The sequence below is a fragment of the Phodopus roborovskii genome, unplaced genomic scaffold (assembly GCF_943737965.1).
Source record: "Phodopus roborovskii unplaced genomic scaffold, PHOROB, whole genome shotgun sequence".
NCBI lineage: Eukaryota > Metazoa > Chordata > Mammalia > Rodentia > Cricetidae > Phodopus > Phodopus roborovskii.
In genome coordinates this window covers 36248-53942 of record NW_026125047.1, presented here as the reverse complement: position 1 = coordinate 53942, position 17695 = coordinate 36248, and the positions used below count along the sequence as shown (strand labels likewise).

The following is a 17695-nucleotide window of genomic DNA, read 5'->3' as shown; positions in this document are numbered from 1 at the left end:
TGAAATGTTTGAGTTGAGAAGACAGGAGTTGCTTTCCCTTTCTATAACCTTCATCTGTGTTTGAGGTGCAGCTTATGTAAAATCTTATTACATGGGATAAGTATTTCCAACTTTAATATTTATTATTTTGAAGTGTTTAGAGTCAGTACTCAGCTGAAAGTTTTGTGTACATTTATGCAGATATTAAATCTTTAAATGTCCTCATTCCTAAAGCTATATAAGTGACATTTTACATGAATGAATTTTAAGAAAACTTCACAACTGATATATTGTTAGTTGCTACAGAAAAATCACTGAGAAAATTATAATGATACAAACAGAAATCATACAAATCCAAGGAATTTCAACAAACTTGTTGGCAAAATTCTGATAGATACACAGCATATGAAAATAAACCAATTCTGGACTCACAGGCTATTTTCGACCTCAGTTTAAATTTGTTTTGCTGTGTTTTCAATGTTTGACATGATATTTACCTGCATCACAAGTTTGTAAGTATGCATTGGTCCTGGTGCCTGGATTTGCTGGCATTTTCCCTGTGACTTTAGGTAGCCCCCCAACCTCTTTGTTGTTTCCCTCTGTCTAAAAGAGGGTAGTTTCTTATTCATACAATTGCACAAGCAAAAGAAAATGAACATAAAACCACTTTGTAGAGGTTTTCTTAGTATATTAACATTACTTCCTCCAGTAATGCATTAAGAAAAGACAAAACAGTAGGCAACCATTACAATTTTTTGTTTGTTTTTTGTTTTGGACAAGTACACTATTAATTCTAAGTAGTGAACCTCAATGTCATGGCAATATTTATGTTGAATAATAGAACAATAGAATTTCCTAGGGTTTGGCCAACTTTCCTAACTTTGGGTAATTTTATAGATGAATACTTTTACCAAGACGCTAATTGCCCAAAACTAAATAGGTACAAGAGCCTGCAATCATAGCCAGCAGTCGTGTCAATGGGCTTAAATGAGGTAGCATTGCATCCAAACTGACAGTGACAAGCATAACATTATGGTAACTGTCTTTGTGTGGTTACAGCCTACATTTAGAATAAAGAAAAATCTAAATTACCCTTTTTTATGACAATTATGAGTTCAGTGCCAAAGCCCATAAGATGAGCCATTGGGATTCTTACCCCACCTTCCATCCATCTTCACATCTTAGGGGAACTAAAAGCCTAATCAATAATTTAACCAGCTAATGGACATATTTTTAAACACAATGGACTCATTCTGAAGAGAGGCATTCTGTCAGAGCCAGAAGGACAAACGTAGAAATTGACTGCTAATACTTAATGCTTATCTTGAGCAATCCTGCGTGAACACAGCACAGGTTTCTTCAAGCGAGATTCATGTCTCTCTGGTCTGCTTAGCTATGATTTTTCTTCTTTCCTATGAAAGATGTACTTTACACAGATGGTTTATTTTTAAAGTCAGTGTAAAACTCATAACTAAATACTCAAATACTTAAATTATATTTTAATAAATTGTGTCCCATAAAAGGTAGCCCTATGTTCCAAATTATGAGACTATATAATATTTTATTGCTATTGATATTCATGACCATGCAACTTGCAGTCACGCTGTATTTGCCATACATGCTGAAAAATCATGGAAAATTTTATGGTGTTGACTTGGAAAATAATCTAAATCATCCCAGAAAATGTTGCTGCTTTGTACTATATATAGAATGAGGTGTTTAACTTTTTGTTTTATTATTTTCCCTTTTCTTCTTTGTACACTTTGGACTCTAGCAATTTTATAGTACAGAGGATAATATTATAAAAAGCAAAAAAATTAAATAAGGTGCCATGGTGCTAGTCTATAAACTCAAGATTCAGAAGACATAGACTGAGGCAAGAAAATGGTGAGCTCAAGGCCAACCTTAAGGTTGCATAGTGAAATCCTATTTCTGGGTGGGGTATGGGGTCAATAAGTATCCCATTTATTGCCACACCATCACTTTTATACTCAGTTAAAGATTATAGAGTTCAATTATAGTCACTCAATATCCTATTACGAAGATATACGTATTGCTCATTAAAATCTTTAAGACCTTTTGTGGTTCTTTTGAGACAGAAATTCATTATGTAGACCAGGATGGTTTGGAGTTTGCTTGCATCCTGCCTCAGTTTTCAGTAGTGGGATTATAAGCTAGCACAGTCCTTGAACTATAAGAGGCATTGTTAGTCAAACTCTTCCATGGAATAGTTTCTGATACAGACTTCTAGGCCATTTGCCTAGAAGAAAGCTTTTGGTTCTTAATGAAGTATTACCCTATGACAGAGGCTGAGAAGTTGCTTTTTATATTGCTGCATCTAAAAGAAGGAAGAATTTAAACATGATTTTTTTTGTTTTGTTTTGTAAAATTGAGTTGAGAGACTTGAGTTAAAGACAAGATAGAGGTGATCCAGCAGCACACTAAATCACACAAACACAACAGCCTCCAGTTTCTGAAATCCAGAAGGTCTCAAGGATGTCAGCACTGCAACAGTATTCTCAAAATAAACCATCGACTAAGTTGTGCTTGCCCGTCATCTGTCACAGGAAGATTTTTCTGAGTCAGTTCAGAGCTCTATGCTACAATATTTTGAGATACAGAGTCATATCTATCAACAGTGTGCACCCATGTGACAAAGTCATACATACTTTAGGTAATCCTGTAGGTCATACTAAGTCAAGGTATTCTTAGTATGTGCTAGGGAAATAATGATCAAATTGAGTAACTAATTAAAGGGGCTGACAAGCAGAGGGGCAGTCACTCTCACAAAATTAATTATTTGCTATTATCTTACCCTGCATATCCCTTGACTTACCTTCTTTAAGCCTTTAGCCACGGTCTTAATTTGCTTTCTCCCTACACTTTCTGAACATTTTTCCCCTCTTAAATAAGCTATTTGTCCAGAAATGCTACAGCTAAAGTGCTCTGTCTGCACAAAAGGCACTTTTAGCAAGCCAGATATGCACAGCTAAGCTGTGCTTGCAAAACTGTTTTTCTTAAAGTGCAGTCAATTGACCATATACCAGCACTAATTCGCTCTTAACCATTAAAGCATGTGCACACAGTGCCCATATGACACTGCAGTCATGAAGGTTGATGGCTTGCTTATACATGCAGCTAAAACGAGTTTTAGTGCAGCCACCAGATTTGGCTTAGGATAGCATACCAGATACCCCCACTTAATGTCAAAGGCTGTTTCCATTTTCCCAGAACTACTTTTGCTTCCCCTCTGAATCAGAGATTCTCCCACAGAAATATACGAAATACTGCTTAGAACTGTTGTGCTAGAAACATTCTGACATCACCATCATAAAACCCAAATGGAATGATAGTACACATTACTGTGATGTAAAAATAATCTTTAATGTATTTCCAAAGTCAATTTTTCTTTGTATTTTCCTCAGACTTCAGACTACTTATATGGGTGCTTCAAATTCCATCTTGAAGTACAATGATGAGACAGGTGCTGGATTTCAAGAGTTTTATGTTTTTATTTGGGGTGTTCAGCCTGTGCTTCATTTTTATACTAATTTCAGTCATGAGAAAAGATAATTGTTCTGAGGGACACCACCTACACCTTTTTATTTCTCCATGGCAGTAGTGATTGACAATAATCTCACCTATGGGAGGAGTAATTATATAGATACCAGAATGTGTTCTGAAAACTCCATAGCTGGGTCTTGAAGCAAATTCACTTCCTACTTGGGATAAAAGAGTGTAAGACTGAGGTATTGAAAAATGGACAGACCGGTGGCATGGGCATCTGAGCTTATTCAAATGATTTCAGATGCATTTCAGGGGGGAAAAAAGTGCCAGCTAATGTTTTAGTGACTTCTTTAAATTTCCACATACATTATATAAACGTATTATGCAAATTACATACTTGTAAATATCCCTTCTTTTGTTTGACCTTTTGAGTATACATCTTTGATTATACCCCCAGAGAAGGGAGAAATGGAGGAGAATAGGAAAGGGATGGTGTTATCTTCAGATACGACACTGGAATTCATCGACCTAACTGACTTAACTGCCAGAAATAAGGAGGGCTGTGATGCATCATAGATTACAACCCTTTGTAACTCCAGTACCATGGAATCCTATGCCCTTTTCTGTCCTTCATGGGCCCCAGACATGCATGTCATGCACAGACATGCATGCAGGCAAAGAATCATACACATAAATGAAATACACAAATTAAAAAAAAGAAAAAAAGAAAAAGAAAACCAGACTGGAAAAGTGAATTCTAGGCAAGTCTAGGAAAGTTATTAAGACCCAGCATCAAAGTAAAAAAAGAAATGTAGCTAGAGATACAGATCAGTGGTAGAGCCAAGGCTCCAGGTTCAATATCAAGTACTGGAAATAAGCTTTCAGTGAGTTATTTTTCTGCCATTCTAATTCAGAAAAAAATATGAGTTCTCAAAATAATATATGGGTTTTCCCAATGTCTTCTACAGAAATTTTTCTTTTTCCTTTCTTCTTTCCTTTTTTAAATAAAAGATAATGTTAAATTCAATGAAGTAAAAAAAGAAATCTGCTCATGTGAAGTTGCAGGGACATGACTTTTTATTAGGTTTGTGAGTTCAATTCCTATTCTTCACTTTCTTCAATGGGAACTTAGACAAATTATTTAACCACTCTTTGACTTCATTTCTTCACCTATGAAAGGGTCTATAAAGCTATCTACCTTGCAAGAGTATGAAGAACATGTGAAAGGTTTTTCATACATGTGAAAGGTTTTTAATCATGCCTACCACAAGTTAGTTTCATATCATTTGCAACATTAATTTTATAATTTGGAGACACTAAGACCAAAAGGCCAAATTCTCATCCTCTCCTTTTTATTTCCAAAGCTGGTGAGGCCTGGCAGATGATTTTAATTAGCTGTCCTCAGGGACCTTTCCAGTGTCATAGTATGACAGACAGAAAGATAACATCTTTTACAAAGTGAAAAGTCTTTCAAATTATAAAATTTGTTCTTGAAATTATAATTTTCTGACAGAACATCATTTATTATATTCTAGTGCAAGACAATGCTCTTACGTTTTTTAAGATAAAAGACTTCCTCTCTGGTCATTTATAGTTATTCAGTGAAAATATTCAATCTTGGGATTGAATTAAAATACAGAGGGACTGTATTTTAATGTTTGCTACATGGCTACTATTTTAATGATGCTGCAAAGAAAATGGTTTAAAATAGTTTCTTTATTTATAATTTTATTTTTCTATTCCCAAATACTATGAATAACCATACCAAGGGATAACATCTCTGAAGGAAAGAAACTGAACATCTACATTAAACGCTACCCACAGATTCTTGGCTTTTACTCCATATATGTTCAGCACACAATTCCAGATACACGTCCTAATATTATTCTTTATGGCACTGTGGAACTATTACTTTAAAATGAAGTTAATAAAGTCCTTAATTAGAATATTTGGGTTGCTCGGAAATACATATGAACCATGAAGCAGTAAATCCATCTGGAATTTAAAATGCAAATGTTCGAAAATGATAAAAGAACTAAAAACAAGTGTAAATTATTGTTGCTAGAAAATGATTGATTCTTTCTCGTACTTGCATTAATAATCTCTCCAACTTATATCAGGATTGTACAGTTTTTCTTTTATTTAATGCTTGAGTTTCTAGCTGCAATGCCTGATGGACTGCATATTAGGTTATATGTTTATTTTTTATTTAAATTAGGAACAATCCTATTTTATATATCAATCCCAGTTCTATCTCTCTCCCATTGTCCCCTGTCCCTCAAAGACTCATTTCCATTCCTCTTCTGCTCCATAGAAAGAGTAAGGCTTCTGGGGGGGGGGGGATCATCAAAGTCTGTCACATCATTTAGGGCAGGTCCTAGGCCCTCACCCCTGTGTCTAGGCTGAGAAAGTATACCTCTATGGAGAATGGGCTCCCAATATCCATTCACATACTAGGTTTAAAATGCTGTTCCATTACCAGGGGCCCCATAGACTGCCCGGGTCTCCTAACTGTCACCCACGTGCAGCGGGGTTGGGGGCGGGCAGGGGATGCTGGTTCCATTCTATGCTAGTTTCCAAGCTGTCAGTCTGGGGCCCATGAGCTTCCCCTAGGTTATATCTTTAATATCATGCAAATTTTTGCATGGTCTATCAAGATCTGTGTATTTCCCCCGCCCCCTGTGGTATACAAAGAACAACACTGAAATGGCAGAATATTTTTAGAGCTTACATGAGATCTGAAAAGTTGTAAAAGATTAATGAATATGGCAGCTCTTTACTAATGCAAAAACAAAACCTTTGCAACATTTGTTTTTTACACTGAATTTATTTTCAATCACCCATCAAAACATAAAAAACTGTATATATTAGTATGCCACCCTGTAATGTTTCCATACATATATTGTGCAATATTTCAATCAGTTACCTATCTCCTTAAAGATTCATTATTTCTTTAACCTTTATTTTAGTGAAGAAGCAAATAAAAGCCTCATTAAAGCACAGAAACAAGTTTATTCAAGCCTGATTCCATCAGAAAAGAAATCAAAGAGTTGCTTTACTTTACAGGTGGTTTAGTTTTAGCTTCTCAGTATTCCAGAAACTATTTCATTTGGGGTTCATGACACTGGCTTCACAATACAGCAAAACTGATATTGAAATTGGCACTATGCTTCTGGTTAGAAATGAGCTAACGCTGGCCTCTAATTCAGTCTTAATTTTAACCGTAACTTACAGTGTCATTTTAGAAAATATTTAGGTGGATTCCTATCCAAATATGTAATTGTACTTCGCTTGATATTCCGAAGCAAGGAGAGGTGTTTCCTGAATCACATACTACTACTTTGGAGTGTAAGGTGATGATGTTGAGTAGTCATTTTAATTTATTTTTCAGATCAGCATTTTCATGACACATCTATCTAACTATGGGAATGACCGCCTTGGCTTATACACCTTTGTGAACTTGGCCAACTTTGTGCACAGCTGGACCAACTTGAAACTGCAGACCCTGCCTCCAGTACAACTGGCCCACAAGTACTTTGAGCTCTTCCCTGAGCAGAAAGACCCTCTCTGGCAGGTACTATTTAAACCTTCTCTCCATGGGGAGCAAAAACATTAGCATCATGTTGCTGTTTAATTTGTGTCAGGAACTAACTAAACAGATACTAAATAAATCAAATCAATATATTAGGGCATATTAAAATGTATATATAATACAAATAATTCCCCTTTCCAACTGTCATATTCTCTTTAACAATATTTTTTTTGTATCTGTTACAATGTAAATGTTTAGATTTGTATTCTCATTTTGTTTGTTTGTTCAAATCACTTGGAAATTGGCAACAAAGATGATATCGTTGGAGTTTTGACCAAGTAAATGCTTTAGACTTACATGCAATGCGAGTACTAATGAGCTGTAAAACAGTCAGCACTAGAGGAGCTCAGGAGACTAAAAACAGACACAGAATAAGAGCCTCTGTAATCCAAGGTCCTGTCCCCAAATCCAAATATGTGTATGTCCATGACAGAGTATACGTATATCAAAAAGAGAGGAGCAGCCTCTTGCCTGTCTTCATAAGGATTTAGTGTCTATTTGGTGTATTTCACTTTTCTTTCAGCCTAACTAATTTCAGTAATGCTACGCCTATCAATAAAAGAGAAACTTGTCAGTTTTAGGATGGCTTTTACTTCTAATTTGACTCTATGTGAGACCGCACAGCTTGAAGGCATCAAATGTAAACTATCTCTTCTTAGCAGTTATCTAGGAAACACTGCCTCCCACTTACTCGGTTCTTTATGCATCAGATTGCATCGACCCACACAATCAATGAGCTGGCCACAGAGAGCAGATCAGATGTTCCCCTGCTAAGCAGTCGGTAGAAAAGTAGCATCATCATTAATGAGAAATTACTGCAAAACAGACCTTCAAAATCATCCCCATTTCCTGTCTACAAGCCTATTTTGCTTCCCTTTATTCCATGAATCACATCATACAGTGCTATGTCTATTTGCCCAGGGATTCTCTCCACCTATGCTCATTGAGGATCTGCCATGCATGCAGCAAGCTAGCTCTAGGGCATGCAATGAAGAATAAAATACTACAATTTATTTCTACTCCAGGAGAGGATTATTACTGTTTTAAAATGAACTCTTGCCTCAAATCATGTCAAAGCAGTCACCCACCTTATGGGCTTACAGTAGACTACCTATTATAAGGGAAATCAATTATTTTTACCCACAAATTTACATATATTTGTATACATATATATTATCTTCAATTGATTCTTTGCTCATACAACAAATCCTGGTCACAGTTTCCCATCTCTCCACCTCTCCAGTTCCCACCACCACCTCTCCTCTACCAGAAATACATTCCCCCTCCATTTCCTTTTCAGAAAAGGGTAGCGCTCCAAGAGATGACAGCCAAACAGGACAAAACAAGATAAGACAATACAAAAGCCCCCATAGCAAGGCTGGAGAGGGCAACCCAACAAGAGGAATGAAGTCCCAAGAGCATGTAAAAGAGTTAGAGATATACCCAGTCCTATTGTTAGGAGTCCCACAAAGAATGCCAAGCTAAGAACCATAATATATAATACATCAATAAAAAATCCAAATCAATAAGTATTTCAGATAGGTTGTTAACACATAAATGATCAATCAGCTCAGTGGCTCCCAGCTCTAATGTGTATTTTAGGGAAGAAAAGTTTCCTTAAACATTGAGATGTACCTTTTTTTTTTTAAAGATTGTTGGAATTTTCAGAAATATCAACAAAAATCTTTTCATAATAATTGGATATCATTAGTATTGCTATCTATCTTTTAATGTGGATGTGAGTGTGCACTTCCCAAGGTGTGAGTGTGGAGGACTGAGGAGTACTTTGTAGAGTGTAGTGCACTTAATTGTGAGATGTTGAGAGCATTTGAATTACTGCAGGAAACTGGATAAACTTTACCAATCAAAAGTAATGTCAAAAGTGAAGTTAGTGGTGATAAAGAATGTGAGACTCAGAGTTATCCTTTCTCTGGTTGAATCTGCTTTCACATTTGAATCGCTAATAGCAACCCAAAGTGAAATGGAAATAACCCTCATTTCCTACATGTAAGCGAAGCCAGAATTAGTTGGTAAACATTTTACACCATTTTCAACATGACCTAGAATTCGAATAGACAAATAGTGCATCTTTGATGCTGTTACACATTGTAAAAGTGAAACATCCAGGAACCTGTTTATATTTATGAGTATAACTTCTTATTTAGTACTCTTCACTTGTAGTTAGAAATCAATTGCTATTTTCCTTTACATTTCAATTCACACGTTTTTTTTATTACTACAAGTAGGAAGAAAAAGTGCAAAATGGTAATCTTCACATCTGTTTAATTCCTTTGGTTCCTTATGTAAATTTCATTAGCACCAACTACTCTATATGTGGGACTGCTTTGTCACCTAATTAAAAAGTGCAATGTGAATATCTGCCAATAGGCAGCATGATCAGCAGCTACAGAATATCTTGTGGGAAATTGGTTCTTCCAAAACTGCTTGACACAGACATGTATATCCATGCACACAGAAAAAATGTGATTCCCAAATTGACTCCTCATCAGCTTTGTCTCTACTATAAGAGTTTTAAAATTATACTCATGGGTCCTTATATCCCTTATTGTTTTGACAGAATGATCACTGCAGAAAATGGGGGAAAAAAGTTTTCTTCTTAAACACACATGCACACATGTGCATATGGGTTCACACATACACACATACATACACACACACACACACACACACACACACACACACACACACACAGGAACAAAGAAAGAAAGAAACAAACAAACAAAAACCCTTTTGTAGGAACCAAAGCCACAAGCTTGGAGGCAGTGGAAAGGTCAAATTCGCACATGCTCTAATCGATGCTCTTAAGCTCTCAAGCTGTCAGGTTAGCTCAGCCTCAGTCTTCCATCAGCCACTCAGGAGTCTCACTATCAACAAACATCCAAGCATGAAGTAAATTCTTGCTTGTTGTGTGTCCAGGGAAATGTTAAAGAATTGTCTTCTAGACCTCTACCAGTGTCTCCAGAGTTGGAGAAAGAGAGAGATGGAGAAGTAAATCCCAGCTTTTAGTGGCAGGTGATTAGCACTTGGGTTGATTCTAAATATCAAAGCATTAGCTTCTAGTTAGAAATGATGAGATCTGAATATCCATGTTATAAACAAATAACATCATCACTGTGCATGCTATTAAATATATTTGTCTGTTGAAGTAACAAATGAGTGCTGACAGAGTTATAGATGGTAAGAACAGAACAAGTTAGAGACATTCAACCCAATCTTGGGAACCAAACTAAGTCCCTTGACTAATTAGAGATGAGCTGGGATGAAAGTCGGGCTTCCTTATTTCTGCTCAGATGCAGTTTCGTGATTTTACGCTCAGAAAGACAAGTCTCCTTCTATCATGGGCTCTCTCTTTGAAGCTGAGAAGAATCTAGTTTTGGGTTCAGTGGGAATTTGCTAAACTGAAACTTCAGAAACAGTTATATAACAAAGGAAAGTTTTACCACCATGAGATTTACAAACTGCAATAGCTTCATATTGTGTTAACAAAGTAGCACTGTAAATTGGTTTTCATATTTTTACTCTCTTTAACATTTGCTATCTTATTTATATTCAGTTACTACATTACCACCCATAATTGCAGACATGCACCTATTTTATACAACATGCAATATATAGATATATATGCATATATATGCTTAAACATATATATATATATATATATATATATATATATATATGCTAAAACTTAATGATACAAGAGACATTTTCATTTAAATCTCAAAGGAAACCCTAGAACCAGGTAGATGTCTGTTCAGGTAAACTTGGAAACTTCCTGTGAATTTGGATTGGATCTATAATAAAGAACAATGAGTTCTGAAGGTAGGAAGGAAATGAAAAAAAACCTTTGAACAAGTTGTGGTGTTCCATATCTACAAATTCAGTACTGTGCAGAGGTGAGGTAGAAATATCACAAATTCAAGGCCAGCCTGAGCTACATGTGTGTGTGAGCCTCTGTAAGTTACTTTTCTCATCATATTGACAAAATGTCCAATAGCATCACTTGTTTTCCAATACATAAAAACTAAATAAATAAATTGCACTGTTCATAGTTGAGAGGATTCAACCTGTCAAGACAGTGAGGACATACTGGAACCTACCAGTGTACATCATGGTGGGTAGGGAGACAGGGGAATGGGAACTAGCTTCCTCCTTCTTTCACCATATTCATCTTGGCCCACCAGCCCATGGCATGATAACATCCAGGATAGGTTTCCCCTCATCATTCAAAGAGTTCAGCAAATGTCTTTACAGATATACCTTAGAGGAGCATCCCAACCTTTTAGTTGCTGAATAGTTGCTGTTGCTGTCTCAGCAAATTGAAAAGGGAAGAAAAATTTTTACCAAGATAGTTTACAGAGATAATTCCAGACACCCTTTTATAGGACAACAAAGAATAGAAAGACATAAAGTTAGGAAAATAATCTATCTCAGAAGAAGTGAAGTTATGAATGGCTTCCTCTCAGTAGGCAATGATGCCTTCAATGGCACGAGGTCAAAGCTGTTTGTAGGTGAGTCTAAAGAAAAGGTTATTAGTGAATAATAATTATCTCATTTTAAGAAGAAAACAATATATTTAAGCTTTGGTCTGTCTGTCTTTCAGCCTTTCTAGTGAACTGATCAATGTAGTTATGGTTTATTTAGTTAATATTTTAATTATTAACATATCTTAATTATTTTTCCAATGGAAAGCTGTCTATGTATTAACACCCTACCTACCTCTCTTCTCCTTACTAAACAACACTGTTTATTATACTCTCTGGAATCTTTGTCAAATATGGAAATAATTCTTCTCTACTTTAATGGTGTAATCTTTAGTGAAGCATACCACCATTCTGATTCTACAAGCTGTCAGACACTGTGAGAACTGAAAATGATGCCATAAGTCTGGAGTGTTCTATTTTCCATCAACATTTGCAGATATGTTCTTGTTGAGCACCACACTGACCAGAGAAATACTTCTTGAGGTATAGTCAGTGTAAATAACTTACAGATACCTCCTTAAAAAATGAAAGTTACAGTATTTTCATACTTTATAAACTATAGTAGTCATAAACTATATTCAGCATCCCACTTAACAATAGAAAAGAAACTTGTTTTGCATATACTTTATAGAAACTTGTAGTAGCTTGAATATTACATTGAAAGAAAAATACTGTATTAAATCAACTGATTCATAAGAGTTCAAAGACTCAGATTTTTTTTAAGTTGGTTGTTTATTTGCTGAAGGCTATTCATAAAAATGCAAATGATAGCATAGTTTTTTGTATGAAGGGGATTGCAGTCATTTGTTAACAAAGGGAACCATAGAACAAATGAAACCCTTCTGGGTTTTTCTATGAACCACTCACTTGAATAAATATGGGTCTAATATAGTAAGCAAGACAGCAGTGTTTTGGATAAATTAGAGAGACCTTGTGCTTACAGTAGCATTGTTAATGTGTGCATCTACCCCAGTCACACACTGTACCAAGGACCTACCTATCCCATCAGCCCTAACATACAGTCTGGCACTTACACTCTTCTGTTATTTGATGATGTCAGTGAACTCTGAAAAAGTATGCGACCATCAAAAGATGAACTACAAGAGAACTGTGAAGGGAGTTCTTATGGACCAGCACTCTTGAGCTTTCCCAAGCCTTTGTGGAACTGAAGAGAGGTTTCTTGAAGTATTAACAGAATCAGAATGTGAGATGTTGTCTGTTTCACAGATGTTCCATGAGGATTTGTTGATTGAAGCATTGAGAATAAACATCCCTATCTTATTAAAATATCTCATCAGTGCATGCAGATTGTATTAGGCATAAGTGACAGTGAAGGACAGAAAGTTGGAAGTCATTCCACTGTGCGATGAAGCCTGGGTAACAGATCTTTACAGGCCTGTGCAAGGCAGAAATGTAATAAGCAGAAGTTTCAAAACAACACTGCCATGTAGGGAAGGGGAAGAGTAATAGTTAAAAACATGTTTTATATCATACTTTCACCAGTGAGGGTGGAGCAGCAGAAGGAAAACTGAGGGGAAATGAAGACAGGAACAATCTCTGCAGAGTTTACAATTAGTGAAACAATTCTTCCATCATTAGGGTCTAGATGCGGCCTAGCTACCTGTAACACACATGTGACCCACATGAGGCAAAACAATCTCCAGTGGATAATTTCCCAGTGGCCTGGAAAGGAAGGGCAGAGGAATGAAGAACAAAGCAGATGTTCAAAGAAAATGCAGGCTTGGGCTGATAAAGTCTTGTGGGAGCAAAAATTGTGTTCCTGCCTATGAAACACGCCCTTCAAAATGAAGTAGGTGGCATGAAGTTTTCCAAATGTGTATTTTAGTTGTTGGGGAGAGGAGATTTCATTAGCATTGACTTCAGTTTTTAAGTCTTGCCTTTTGATTCAGAGAATCTTTTACCTACCTACCTTACTTACATAAAAGTAAATTTGCTTCTCATATTCCACATACCAACCCTCTGAATCACCTCATCCTCCTGAGGGCAGAGTAGTAGATTTTCAGACTGGCGTTCTAACCACAAGCTGCCTGCAGCAATTTCAACTTAATTTATTTTCCAACGTTTAAATATATTTAGAAACATAAGTCAGTAACTTACTTTTGATTGTGATTTATTATTATCTGTTTATTTCAATTACATAGGGAACAAGCATGTTGAAGAATGAGAAGGTATCTATGTAAGTGACCTGTTATGCCTAAACTTTAAAATTAAAACAATAGCAGTAAAGCAGAGCATAAAAGTAAAGGGAACTGCTTTGCTGCCCTCTATCCCTGGAAACACTCTGTGAATTGCATTCTCTTTGTGAGTCTCTGTCTCTGTCTTTGTCCTTTCCTTTCCTCTGACACACACACTCTCCATGTCACCCCCAAACACACAATTTAACTGCAGAGATAATACCAATATCAGATTTAAAATTTGAACTAACTTGCATGTGACCTTCCTTGCATCTTACCTTCCTCAGCTATAAAGAAGGGATAATGAAATATGTCTTGCCCAGTTACTTTGGGGATTAGAAATAATCTATGTCAAGCAAATGTCTGGGATGTTGAAGGTGATCAATAAAAGCTAGATATTATATTCATTGGCATTGAAATTATCAGACAATATCTTGAAACTCAGCATAGATAAAGTCTAAACAACCACTACCAGAATATAAAATAGAAAATGCAAATGCTTTGTCAATAACGCTGTAATTAACAGGCAAAGGGGCAAGGATGCCAGGGAAGGGATGACAGCAGAAATACAGGCAGCTAGAAAGTCTCAAGGATATAGAGAACAGTCATAAAAAAAAAAAAAAGACAGTCTGCTGATATGTGAGCACATGATCAGGACCATATCAAACCAGTTGGAAGATCTGAAGTGATGTCAACTCTTAATATTAGTAGAACATTTGGAGCAGTGGGCAATCCCCCATCTTAGCACCAGATAATTGCATCTATAGTTTGTGTCTACCAGTACAGAATCTGAGAAGTACATCAATTTAACTAGTGTCATTATTTAACAACTATGGGGTTCTCTCTCTCTTTCTCTCTTGCTCTCTCTCTCTCTCTCTCTCTCTCTCTCTCTCTCTTTCTGTCTCTGTCTGGTGTGTGTGTGTGTGTGTGTGTGTGTGTGTGTGTGTGTGTGTGTGTGTGCACAAGTGCTCTTTTATTTTTATTTTTTAAAGTGGACAGGATACGTGGAGGGAAGAGAATGACCTGTAGAGAATTGGATCTCTCCTTCCATGATGTGAATTTTTTGTTAGGCTTTGTGACAAGTCCTTTACCCAGTGAGCAATCCTGATGGCCCAGAAAGTTTTCATCATTTTTAAAGTAGAAATTAGGGCAAGAAAGACATGCACTGTGATAAGTGAGAAAAAAGTAGCATTCTTTTTTTTATTTTTTATTTTATTTAATTTTATATAACAAAGTCCAGTTAAATGAAAACAAACATTTATACACAATAAAAAAGTAGCATTCTTAAACATGTAATTAATCTGAACTTGCCTCAAAATTCTTTCTGTGCCTTCGGAAATCAGGGTACCAGCCTTTCAGTCCATAGCCATTTATTTATTAAGCATCTCATGTGTTAGGCTGTAGCAATGCGGAACAGCCAGAGGCCTCCCTCTCAGAGAACTTACAGTCTTGTAGATGGACTCCAAATAAAGTGTGGCTATAATTTAACTGTAGAGGATTATTGCAAGCATGAACAAAATCATTTTAGGTGTTGAATTGTGAAGAAATTATGACACAAAAGTATCATGTATAAGGCAGGAGGGACATTTGACTATGTTTAAAAGGGAAGACAATAGATCCCTCCCTTTGTTCAAAGTGAATTACTAATAGGGCAAAGGGAAAAAAAAAAGGCTGGTATGAAATAAAATAAGCACTTTCTTATATACAGCATGATTTTATTATTTTAAAGTTAGTAATAAATTTAATGGGCACACCATATGTGCTAGAAACTATTAATCATTGTTTTACAAACAAAGAAACTGAGGTCCAGAGATTTAAGAACATTAACTAAAGCATGCCAAGACCCCTGGGCTCATGTCCTTGCTAATTGGGCTGAGGGAAGTTTGCAGTGGGTGTTAACATAAGCCAGAAAAAAAAAAATAGAAAAGCTTTGACTAAGAATTGGTTGAAAATATGGACATTGAGCAAGAAAATAATTTATTCAAAGACTCTGAAGCAGACTATCATAGTTAGTTCCATGATAGAGAATGCAGTGTGACTGATGTACTAGGTGGGCTGAGCAATCTTAATTCCAACAGTGCTGCTCAGCGTGGTCCACAAACAAGCTTAAACCATTTGTTGCTGATACTCCAATGAGAGGAGAAGCATATGCTAAGGGCAAATTGACTACATTCCCTAAAGAACACTGGTTGTTTCAGCTGCTTTTTTAGTACAGCTCAGAGAAAAATATTCCAGTTGAAGCAAGGAATGTATTGATTCACATTCTGTCACCAAGCTCCTTAGCTTTTACAGAAAGAAGTTTTGAAACACATTACATTAGATTATAGGTGATGTTTCACAGTGATATTAAAATACACCTTGTCTGAAATAAGTTAGAAATGTGATTATCACTCCTCTAATTATCTAAAAGGGAGCATTGTAGGAAACATAGACATCTCTGTTCCATAGACTAATTTAATGCCTTAGGCAGTAAGTTCTTCTACCTAGGGTTTCTACCTCTGGGTGCAAGGCAGGCTCATTCTTCAGTTATAGCCATTTTATAGCCAATGATAACCAAAAAGAGGAAAACAGAGATGGTGGCTTTAACTTTAAAAAAAAGACACCTCGTATCATTTGTCTCACTTTCAATTGTTCAAGACTTTTTCATCAGAAAGGCTAATTCAAGAGAGGTTATGAAATACAATCTTTAGCTTGGAGACCGGTGTACTAAGCAAAATAAGGAATTTTTCATTATCAAATAAAATAGAAAAGATGAAAGCCCATCCTTCTTTGCCACTGCAAAAAACAAAAAACAAATGCAAGCAAACAAACAAACAAAAACCATGGATGGATAGTTAAGCTAATCCTAGGGTGTGGAGGGTAGAAGATCTAATAATCAAGAGAAATGTTTCAAGAAATATATGATAGTCAATGTAAAATGGAATTTCTGGTCCTTTTACATCTTAGAAGAAGAAATTTTTGACTTTAACAACTTACATTTCACTCAATTTTGGGAGTATTCTATTGATAAATTTATTGGAAAATCCATGAAATATAGCTTAATCTTTTCCAAAGTAAATTATCACATACTACAATTGCCTTTAACAATTATTGGTTCTTAACCAAAGGTGCATCAACTATACCTTATATCCCCACACCACCCCAAGGCTCAGAAGTAATGGAGCAAGAGAGGAGAGAGAGAGTGTTTGTAAGAGCCAGAGGCAGTGGGAGACTACCATAAAACTGTTCTGTGGATGCAACGTTCATCTGCAGGTGTGTCTTCATAGTGCTTAGGAGAGAGAGTGCTTACGTATTTATTATCACTTATCACAGTGCTCATGTACCAGACCCATTAAAGATCATACTGGACAAAAAACTAGCATGAATGGAGGATGTAGTAAAAATTCTCAACATAGCAGAGGAATTGTTGGAAATGATGACTACTAGAGGAAAGTCTCCTTCATTGATCCAGGCTATGAGATGCTACAGAGGCCCCAGGAGATGGTCCTAAACCCAGGTACATACAAGTAGCAATAGATGAACTCAGTGGATTTTAAAAACAAGCACATGAAGTTGGAAAAGAAAAGTGGTGATGAGGAATTAAAGGGTGGAACATGGAAGTGAATTTGATCAAAGCACATATTATGAATATATGAGATCCTCAAACAATAAAAAATGGTAGTATTTACAAATTTATGTTCCCTGGTATTATCAGTTGTAGGTAAGGATGAGAAGTACATTTAGATGGTGTGTAACTTCAAACTGTAAGAGATGTGAATGATGCCTGCCATAATAATATTCTTTAGGAAGATTCACACAGGAAAATCACTTGAGTACAAGAGTTTGGGACCAGCCATATCCCAAATAAATAAATAAAAATTTAAAGAAAAATATACGTCTTTGAAATAATATAGTTCCCAATATAGCACTTTTACCCTCAT

General features: G+C 36.0%; 1 protein-coding gene across 1 annotated transcript in view; it reads left to right on the top strand.

Moving 5' to 3' along the window:
- The window catches only part of LOC127217577 (bifunctional heparan sulfate N-deacetylase/N-sulfotransferase 4-like), a gene marked incomplete at its 5' end in the record, with an annotated part of 99685 nt that overhangs the window by 58812 nt on the left and 23178 nt on the right, over nt 1–17695 (top strand). Inside the window, 1 exon segment of the mRNA XM_051178586.1 lies at nt 6878–7060. Coding sequence (XP_051034543.1) covers nt 6878–7060 — 183 coding nt within the window.